Raw genomic sequence first — 10,885 nt, forward strand, 5'->3', positions numbered from 1 at the left:
ATACGTTGACAGTGTACTTTTCGTGAACACTGGATTACGTCGCATTTCAACATAAAATAGCGTGTTATACACACACACGCACGCACACACACACACACACACACGCACGCACGCACGCACGCACGCACGCACGCACACACACACACACACACACACACACACACAGTATCTTGTACAATGATTTTTAGATTTCTTCTTTGTAAAACTTGAAAAATAAAGTAAGTTTTGGCTTTGGAAAAGTAATTATTTCCCTTATTATACAAATAGGCTATGCTGTTAAGGCTGCCGTGTTCCAATACCTGTACTTCCATGAGTATACTTAAAGGAAGTATACTATCCGTACTATCTACTACGTTAATTTTTCAGATGTGAGTGCTGTTCCAAATCGAGTACTCCGTGGTGCACTAACCGGAAATTACGATCACGACTGCCGCCGTGGCTCCTCCCCCGCAATAAACATCCCGCTTTGAAAGGTGAACTCTTTACGCCTAGCAGCTATAAAAAACTATAAAAACTAAAAAATGACTCTATTAATGCAGGCTATGTGGAAAATGCGCCGACTTTGGCTCAGCCTGGCTCCGACTCTTCCGCTACGTATACATATGTGTAATCCAGCACATATAAAGACGGGGACCAGAAAATAATTACTTTCTCTCCATTGAAACCCATTCATATTTTTCGATCTCAGAGGTCCCATGAGGGGCCTACCGGAAGGGGCGAACTTACGAGCTCTATGACGCTGCTCTCGAGCGACATATAGCTAGGACTGCTAATCTTACAAGCATTCTCAAGATCGATTGTCGGCAGTAGTTCTATTCATTCTATCGCTGTAACTTTTCTCTCGTGTTGCTATGGACAAGTTGTTTGACCTGGATCTCCGTGACCCCCGCACAGAAGGAAGACACCTTGCCGTTGGGTTGATGCATGACCAATTCCTTGCAGAAGCCATGGTAACAACCTTTTGTACATTAACTGAACTTGAACTTGTACATGAAATGAATGTTTCAGTACCTCAGAAACTCCGTCTAACAAGATGTTGGACTTAAACACACAGGAGGCTGCGGAGAATGTCAATCGGGCAAGATCTGGAGGGGATTCACCACGGAGCTCAACCAAACGGAGCGGACGCGGCAAGGCCAGAGGGAGACGTGGAGGCCGTGGAGGCCGTGCGGGCCATACAGGCCGTGCAGACCGATGGAGTGGCCTAACTACAGGTTTGTTTATGTGCAAATTCAGATTAGTTTAATTTGGTGACAAACAATTACCCATGGCAATTAGGGATGGGTCAGAATTTTCTATTATTCGATTTTTCGTTCCCGTGGGTCAAAGTCGATTTGTAACATTTGGACCGTTAAAGGTTGGGTATGGGATTTGCGAAACGCCAGCAGATTTTGAAAATACACAACTCAAATGGTCCTACCCCCTCTCCTTCAACGCTGACTCTACCCATTCCAAGTACAAGTACATGGGAGCGGGGGAGAGGGAGTGCAGTACGACCGTTTGATTGACGTACTTGCTGTCAAATGAGTTTCTTGCAGCAGTGCAAGCACTTGAGTGTCTGCCGTAGAGATATATTAATCTGTCATGTACTGTTTAACAGGCATGGACACTGAGGTGTTGGCACTTCCTTCAGAGGATTCCTTGCCCTTACCCAGAGCACAGCAAAATCCTCAAGAGATGTTTGGTAAATATACAGTGTTTAATTCTGAAATCCAAATACTGTATATAGAATGTAGATCATTTGGTTATATTTTATTTGCAGAACAAAACATGGAGAGGCTTTCTGCCCTACTGGATTCAAGCCCCTGTCCTGCTGAGCCTGAGAGAAGCGCAGCATCATCGTGGTCTGTTAGGCAGCAGAAAGCCTCTGACCGTTGGGAGGAAGCACGGCCGTACCACCTCAGATGCCTTTTGGAATCTGAGGCTGTTGGCAAGCCATTGTGTTGCTTCTGCCACAAGCCGGCTGTTATAAGGTTGGATGTTCATCAATCAAATAATAGAATGTATCTATGTACACTAAAAAAAGTATATCATATAAATTGAGTGACTTGACTTGAGTGTTTTGTCTGCTTAGGTGCAGAGAGTGCCTTCCGGAGCAGTGGTTTTGTGGGGCCTGCGACATGCATAACCACAGCAAACGGCCACTCCACAACAGGGACAGCGTGGTGGATGGCTTCTTTAAAGCCATCCACATGTATCTCAAGAGGAGAGACTGGAATATATGCCACACATGAGCAAGGTAAGGTCTGACAAATCTACCTGTCTAGACTTCCTGATCCTTATCTTGTTTATTCAGTCTGCTGCCATATACAGAATGTTCACTTTTCTTTTCGACAGATCGCATTTTACCCACAATGCCAGCACAGCACTGCACCTGCCAGGTCCCTAGCTTCACAGTGGAAGCTGGGAAACCAGTCATCTTGATTACCATCAATGGTAGAAACCAGTTCTCTATTTAGACTTCTGTTAGTCTAATATACAATATGTGTCAATGATTATGACTAATGTTGTTTTTTTCGTTAGGGCGTTATGATTTGCATTTGCCACGTTATGTGTGCCAAACATGCCTGCAGCAGTGGGCCCCTGATGTGAGAGACCTAGTCAGGAGTGGATATTGGCCAGCTTCTGCAAATGCTTCCACAATCTACACGGTGGACCTCAACACCTTTCAGGAGCTGAAGTTGATCTCACCTGGATTCTCCAGGCAAGCCCTTGCAAAAATGCTGGAACATCGCACACTGTGTGCAGGAAGAGTAAGTGACATCAGCAATACTATTTATTATGCTCACCAATATTGTCAGCAATTTTTTTTTTTTTTTTTTGACTATCTCAAAAATGTTTTCCATATTCTGATATACTTTCTAGTCTGGACAGATCAACGGGGATGCCCTGCAGAGGAGCTTTCTTGAGTTTGCATACGCCTCCTTTGAGAAAGACCAGCTCTGCTGTGATACCCCTTTCACCTGCCCTGCCTGCACACCTGAAATGGTAGCAGTGTCAGCAGATGGCAACAGGAAGCGTTATCGCTTTGGCCATACTGGAAGGTGCACTTTAAGTTCTCTTTGGTAATTGAGTCGTGACTGTAAGTGACAACAAGAGTAGGTAATGGATGTTATATATTTTTCCCCTAGATCTAATGACACTCCCTTTTTTGATGGGCTATTTCTAGCCAAAGACAGTGAGGTGTCTGATTTTGTCAACACAATACAGATGGCGGTGAAGAATGTAAGTTTAAGCTAAGTTTAAACACTCAAATAGTTCTGTTACTAAAGGAATCATTGCATTTCCTGGACTTCTAGAAGTATTCCATACTCCCTACTCTTTTGTCGTGAATTACATTAACAATATGTGTATGCACTATATTCACAGATAAAGGGGAGAGGCACATGTGGAGACTCTCAAAGGGGCAGCAGCAAGGGAGACCTCTAGGCGGGCCTCTAAACTGGATGAGGAAGGCGTTGAGGTTGCGGTGTGTCGGCATGGCTTCCTTTTAAAAGCACTTAACATGTACCGAGGAGAGAGATATTTCCCATCCTTGCAACAGATAAAATGGAGTGGTCGGAACCAGAAGGGAGCAGGCACAACTGCCGGTGAGGAGGTGGAGCAAATAAACAGCTACCTCTCCCGTTGTGCCCTGACAACAAAGTACATGTCAAAAGCAGGTAAGTCACTTTGGTCTGAGTTTATGCTATCATCTAATATTGCTCATAGATTGCAGAACATAATGTAATTCTCCTTATACCAGCACGTGTGGACATGCTCACTGTGCATGCAATGGGTTGGAACCATCACAAAGCAGAGACGCTACACAAGGCCCTCTCCACAAGATATGTGAAGGTATGTTTCATATTCATGTATGTTTTTGTGCCAGTTGTTGGGCAGACTGAGTTCCTATTGTAATTATTGTAAATATTTTAGACATCTAAAAGGGCAGAAGAAGAGGCAGAGAGGCTGTCACAACTGCAGAAGGACCTGCAGTGCTCAAATGCAATGCAGGTGAGGAGGTGGAGCAAATAAACAGCTACCTCTCCCGTTGTGCCCTGACAACAAAGTACATGTCAAAAGCAGGTAAGTCACTTTGGTCTGAGTTTATGCTATCATCTAATATTGCTCCGCACCGAAACTTGGCCCGGTCGGACCCCGAGGGCAGGAAGGGGGTCCCAGTTAGGCCCTAGAATAAGGTATTAAAATTTCAGGGCGGTAGGACCTTCCTATCTCAAAAACTGTTCTTCCACCATATTCTGAACCATTAGGTCTTGCAGGCTACACTTCTGAGGGGCTTTGTCCAAATGACACTCCATTTGGGAAAACTTTTTTTCTCTAAGGGCTAGAACTCCAAATCTCGGATATGTCGTACACGGGGCCCCCGGAAATGTGTGTAAACATTTTAGCATCCCTAGCTATCTCGAAAAGGTCGGCAAAGGGGCGTGACCTCCAACAGTACAGTAAATGTACATAAGACAGAGGTTAGTTTCTAGTCCCCATTTTTTGTGGGATGGAGGTGTACATTTGTGGCTAAAGGTGTGTAGACACAGCTGGCCTGTGGCCACGTTTTTGAAGTCGGGGGTCAAAAGGTCAAAAGGAGCCGGCACCACGCCGCTTATGAGATAACAAAAAGTTAATGTGTGTTTCTCTCATAACTTTTTGTCATTATTAAAGAGAGGCCTGATTCTCAGATATGCATGTTGGATGGCTAGGGTGTAGGTTTGGGTAGAACTTCAGACCAAAATCTTGCAAGCGAGCCGCTGGGTGAGGTGCAACAAGATGGAGCACTTGCTGAGTAATTTCTTGTAGGGCCGGTGCGTAAGAGGGCAAACAAGATGTCCTTCAACATCTACGCTTCCAGGCGATTGCAACGGTGCCACACATGAACACATTCAAACATGTTTAATGGTAGTAATTAGCTGTCGAAATTGGAGGCCTTAATCAATAATGACCAGCTATTGATTTGCTTCCCGATAAAAGTTTGTGACAAATGACATGTTATTTAGCATCTACACATTGAGCTGAGTCCAATGACACAAAGCATGACACTCCACGGCCCTACACGGCCCCCTACACTACATGGCCCCTGTATTTTACATGGTACACCTATGGTCTAGGACATGATCTCTGTGTGGCACAAGGTCGAGCTTGATCTCATTGGACTCAGCTGCTAATGTAGATGCTAAATAACATGTAATTTGTCAGAAAACTCCATCGGGTAGCAAATCTATAGCTGGTTATTATCTATAAAGGCCTCCAAAATCGACAGCTAATTACTACCCTGAAACATAGTCAAATATGGTCATGCATGGCACCGTTGCAATCGCCTCGAAACGTAGATGACAAATGACACCTTGTTTGCCCCGTTACGGGAAGATATTTTCATGGTATATCTTTCTATTTCCTAACCAAGCTCCATTGCCGTCTTTAACCAACGTGGTTTGACGAGAGTCACGTGACGTTGACGCAGGCCCATTGAAAAGAAAAGGCCCAAAAAACGTAGGCATGTCACATGTTTAAAGCCGTTATTGTAATTAATTAATTTAATATTAAAATATAGGCTATTATATGTATACAATTATTACGTCGTGTAATATTCTATCTATAAGTAGACCATAACTTTTATTCAATTATCGTTATAACATGATCTGTATCTGACCATTGAACATCTTTAACCAAGTTCAGGTATAACCAGACCATATAACAAATATTTATAACATATAAACTAGGCTATACGTATAGCATATCATACATTTGGTTACAGGCCAAATTCGGTATAAATGTTACCCTCTGCTGGCCCACAACTAGATCGTCGCGTCCCTAGCAACCTGACGTCTTTGAAACATGCTAGGGAGACCATAAAACTAACTATCGAACAAAAGATCAGACACATTCACTGACTGAAGATTATGCAAGTAAAAAGTATATTTCTCGCTAGAAATGTTATTAGAAACACGTTTAATGGTCAATCTGTCCTAGTGTGTGTGTGTCTGTCTGTCTGTCTGTCTGTCTGTCTGTCTGTCTGTCTGTCTGTCTGTCTGTCTGTCTGTCTGTCTGTCTGTCTGTCTGCCTGCCTGCCTGCCTGCCTGCCAAGAACAATGAGGTACTCCCACTCTTTTATCCCTGCAACCATCAGGTTACTAAATGATGACAAAAGTAAGGAGTAGGTGGAGAGCACACCAGTGTTTCCGGGGGCAGGGTGGTTGTTACTGACGGGCTGAAATGAATTGTGAGTTAAATGTGTGTTGGACTGCCTTTGATATATGTTTTTGTCTACCTCCTATTGCTATTTATTGTATTTATTAAGTAATCTATTATGTGAGACTGGAAACTGTGAACGAAATTGCCCATTTTGGGATAAATAAAGTTTTCTAATCTAATATATATACGTAACCATTTCCCCCAAATGCTGGGAGAACGTATCGACCCCTATTGGTGCTATTCCTCCATTCATTTAGATGGGCGGAAGAAACGTGTATCTCTTCACGCTTTGGTCAGGCATAGCGTGACACTGAACACTCCTTGCGAGGTGGACCAATGTATCTATTTCACGCCTTGGCGTGATACCGGGTTGAACAGACTGTTCTGTGTTTGTGTGGAAAAATAACATCATTACACGGTTCCATAAAATAACATAATCAGCAAAGACAATGGTTTTATTTCCATGCTTTAAACGGCATTCGGGCTGCTAGTTTCAGCGTCCATAGCAACCATCACAGGCTTAGCCACCATGTTTTTCTGTCGAGACAAAATACGTTTTCAGACAAACGTAATTGAGAATGCCGAATAGTTCTCTGGGAACGTAATTTTCATGAGACAGGGTTGTCCTTTAGGGCTTCGGCCTCCTAATTGATCATTGATCAAAACTCTGCCCAATCCTCACCTTCTCTGACGCAGAGAAACTCGTCCACGCCTTAATCCCCTCCAGGCTTGATTACTGTAACAGCCTTCTCATCGGTACACCCTATAACACCTATGGTCCTTAGATTATTATTATTTATTTTATTGTGTTATTGCCCTTCGTGTTTTGTTGTAGCACTTTGAGATTATTTTTATGAAAAGTGATTTACAAATAAAATGTATTATTGTAGTAGGCTATATTTGAATGCCCTTTCACATATATGAAACCACCACCACACCATGGTTGGTTTGACGTAGCAGCTAACTTAATCATCCAAGAGAATCTGGTGTTTTGGTGTTGAATAAAGATCTATCAGCACTATATTTTAATAATCTGTTGTGACTAAATTGACATTCAGTAGGCCCTGCTTGCACTTGTATGTTTAAAATCAATATTTTCTATACAATATAGCCATTTGCAATTATACCTGGATGCATATCTTAAATACATTGAATGGATTAAATACTCAATTAATTGCTGCTACTACTCTATTACCTAGAGACCCTTCAGCCCACAACTTTTGAGTTACTTTAACTTTACCCACCATGTACTGCCTACAGACTGGAATTCATATTTATATTAACTGTTGTGTCCATATATATATGTGTGTGTGTCATTAAGCTCTTAGTGACCACATTTGAATGGCAGGGCAATCATGTATCAGGAGTAGCACCACATTCTAGAAAGACTGAAAATATGTTTTTATTTGAAGAGGGCAGGGGGACTAATTCAAATCTTTTGGCTGCCAGGACCTGGCCCACTCCTTCCCACTGAAAAGAGAACAAATATATCAATGAACCGTTTTGTGATGATTGGTCGAACTCCACTTACATAACACACCGTATATACCTACTTTATATTGATTCTCATCTATAAAGGCAATTACAAATCAAGCCCAATCTTTGCACATTTTTGTTCTTGAGCAATACCACACTTTCAAGTCATTTTCTAATAATTCAAGATCTAATAATGTAATAGTGTATGACACATAAGAAAGGGAATGATGAAACCACTTGATAGGAAATCTGGTTGGCAAGTGTGTTTGGTGGAAGAACTACTGTTAAACGTTAAAATAGCAGCAGCTATTTTGCACCAAGATGGTGCAAAATAATATGGTATAATATAGAATACTCGGAAAAGCAATGAAGTGGTTTAAAAAAACCCAGTGAAACAAAGAAACCAAATTAAATACATACCAAACTGGGCAAGGCTGCCAATCAACAAGGACTTCTTTAATGCCCTATCAAGGAAAGGAACCATAAATTCAGTAGTAAGATAATAAATTCAGTGTTAGCCTATGAGTTTGATAGACAAAATGCATTGACGGTACTATTCCAAAATATTTATGCAAATTACTTGTATACATGAGTAAATTACATTTACAGTATGCACTTAATATGCATGCTCATGATCAATCAGCGAGAATGTCATTCCTACAGTTAATCACGCATGTGTTTTTGCTGGGTCTTTATGGGTCTGTCAAACCTTTCTCATCCTCTCCTTCCCGTAACTCCTTATTTCGAAGGAGTCACGACCAATATGGTAGGGGCAATCTGAAAATATAAAAAACATGTTTTTCACAACAAAACCATCTATGCTTATCCACTGGCAAATATAAAATACCGCAAATATAAAATCAATAACAGTAATTATTAATACTGTATTAATGCTGTAATCGCTGCTATGAATACACAGGAGAATAATTTACAATTCCATAATTATAAATTGTGTAAAGGGTTTGTCAGTGCTCTGATCGTTACAAACTATTTCATCTTACTCTTTGGTAAAGTCTTATTCCTTTTTTCAAGCCCCTTCTGGCTGTGATGCTCTGTAGGAAAGAAATGTTGAGGTATTCAAACAAAGACTCAAATGGTCATAACCAACATTCTTATTACAGTCCTTTTTCCAAAATAACTACAATAAATGTAATGCTATGGTGAAAAGAATAGTAGTCAATTAGCAATTCGATCTGTACAGACATTCTGAACATACCTTTTCTCCTCCGCTTCCTCTGCACAGTAGAGACCGCTGTTGGAATGGAAAATAAAATATTACTCATTCAGGCAATGATGTTTATTTGTATGACACTTAGTACCTTCTCATGCATGCTTTAATTGAAAAATCCATACCTGGTCCTTCCGTGTCCGGGTGGGCCCCCTCCTCTACCTGCAGGGCCCCCTCCTCCACCTGCAGGGCCCCCTCCTCCACCTGCAGGGCCACCTCCTCCACCTGCAGGGCCACCTCCTCCACCTGCAGGGCCACCTCCTCCACCTGCAGGGCCACCTCCTCCACCTGCAGGGCCACCTCCTCCACCTGCAGGGCCCCCTCCTCCACCTGCAGGGCCACCTCCTCCACCTGCAGGGCCACCTCCTCCACCTGCAGGGCCACCTCCTCCACCTGCAGGGCCACCTCCTCCAACTGCAGGGCCACCTCCTCCACCTGCAGGGCCACCTCCTCCCCCTCCTCCACCTGCACGGCCCTGTCCTCCACCTCTCCCATGTCCATGTCCATCTAAGATGACATAAGATAACACTCACTCAAAGTCCAACAGTGGAACTTCAAGTGTAAATTCAGTTTTAAAAAATATGAAATTAAGACCATACAGATCTATACACATCTATACACATAAATAACCATAAACAAACATGAAAAGAGGTTAGCACTTATACAGCTGACTTAGTATATTGTAATTTGTAGCATAATATATTGGAGTATATATGCAGTATATAACAATATATAGGATTAGCCTCTTTAATTGTCATAGATATTCCTGTATGTCTTCACCTGAGTGGTCCCCCTGCCCTCTTCTGGCCCCTCTGCAGTCCCACTTGCAAAAGGGGTCCATCCTGTGCAAGTTTGAAAAGTGTTGCAAAGGGTTATTAAATTGCAAATGGCAACCAAAAAAATTGTAGCAATAGTTCCATGATAAAAATGAATGTGGTGGACAAATAACAAGATGCAGTTAGTATTTTGGTAAACAAAGCAGAGGGTGTGTGGAATTTATAAAAATAAAGAATCATACCTTGACAAATGTACTCATGGATGGAGCCCATTTTTTTGAGGGACTCCTCCGCAAATGTGGCCAATGTGCAACGAGGTGTGAACACCTTGACCACATGGCTCTTTTTAGTGGCTTTTCCAAGCAGCAGGACAGGTTTATATCCTGCTGCTTGAAGCTTTTCGAGCTGTAAGGAAATCACAGCATGTTAATGTTTTGCCTGTAGTAATCAAAAAAGACCTACTATTCAAAGCAATAGTGATTCAGACAGTTAAAGGTAGAACATAATTAATCTGAATTGTTTACATACCAGGAGGAACATTTCCTGCTTGACAACAGCCATGTTGTGGTTCTTCTTGCGGGAAGACGCCCACTCTTCCCGCTTAGCCTCAAATTTTCTCAAGGCAATTTTGAGGCGTTCTTTTACAGGCTGGACCATTTTGCAGTGGCTGCAAACCTTTTTAGCGCAAGGCAGAATGGTTTTGCAGGAGGGGCATGTCTTACATGTGCTGCCTGGCATATTGAAAGATTACCTAATTTACAAAGACACAGACAAACCGAATAGACAGATAAATAAAACAGATTAGATACACAGATAGTAGATAGATAAGAAAGATTATAGATATAAAATATTAGATTGGCAGAGAGATAGTTAAGATGTATGATGCTTATTTGAAGCTGCAGGGAGAAAAAAGTAAATCACTAAAAACAAACTATTTTTTACAAACAGCCGACTACATTGTGTAAATTACCTTCTAACATGATGCTGTGTATGGTACTTATCTAAGCCTTTCTCATTGTTCAATTTCAATTACTAACGAACTAGCTAGCCTACCCGAGGGACAGGTGGCGACGTAGGCCTACATTAGCCTATGAAGCAACGCTTTTGTTATCTGTTATTAGCTGTTAATACCTGTTAATATTCTTTGACAACGGCAATATAATTATTTGCACTATCAACTCCATAATCTTAGTATTTCAAGCATTCAACCGTTTTTAAA

General features: G+C 41.9%; 1 protein-coding gene across 1 annotated transcript; it reads left to right on the plus strand.

Moving 5' to 3' along the window:
- Window positions 1-314: 314 nt before the first annotated feature.
- On the plus strand, window positions 315-8,865 carry LOC130402641 (uncharacterized). Its single transcript, XM_056606891.1, has 11 exons — window positions 315-950; window positions 1,055-1,214; window positions 1,601-1,684; window positions 2,075-2,239; window positions 2,338-2,436; window positions 2,524-2,753; window positions 2,866-3,044; window positions 3,132-3,225; window positions 3,370-3,662; window positions 3,746-3,837; window positions 3,919-8,865. Exons 1-9 carry the CDS (start codon window positions 852-854, stop codon window positions 3,427-3,429), a joined length of 1,170 nt encoding a protein of 389 aa, XP_056462866.1. The 5' UTR covers window positions 315-851; the 3' UTR covers window positions 3,430-3,662; window positions 3,746-3,837; window positions 3,919-8,865.
- Window positions 8,866-10,885: the final 2,020 nt, after the last annotated feature.

The sequence above is a fragment of the Gadus chalcogrammus genome, chromosome 13 (genome assembly GCF_026213295.1).
Source record: "Gadus chalcogrammus isolate NIFS_2021 chromosome 13, NIFS_Gcha_1.0, whole genome shotgun sequence".
Classification (NCBI taxonomy): domain Eukaryota; kingdom Metazoa; phylum Chordata; class Actinopteri; order Gadiformes; family Gadidae; genus Gadus; species Gadus chalcogrammus.

Excerpts from the sequence above, each read along its gene's own strand:
- LOC130402641 (XM_056606891.1), top strand. The coding sequence starts at position 852 with ATGGACAAGTTGTTTGACCTGGATCTCCGTGACCCCCGCACAGAAGGA. Across the intron at positions 951-1,054 it reads AATTCCTTGCAGAAGCCATG|GAGGCTGCGGAGAATGTCAA; the intron begins GTAACAACCTTT and ends TTAAACACACAG. Across the intron at positions 1,215-1,600 it reads ATGGAGTGGCCTAACTACAG|GCATGGACACTGAGGTGTTG; the intron begins GTTTGTTTATGT and ends ACTGTTTAACAG.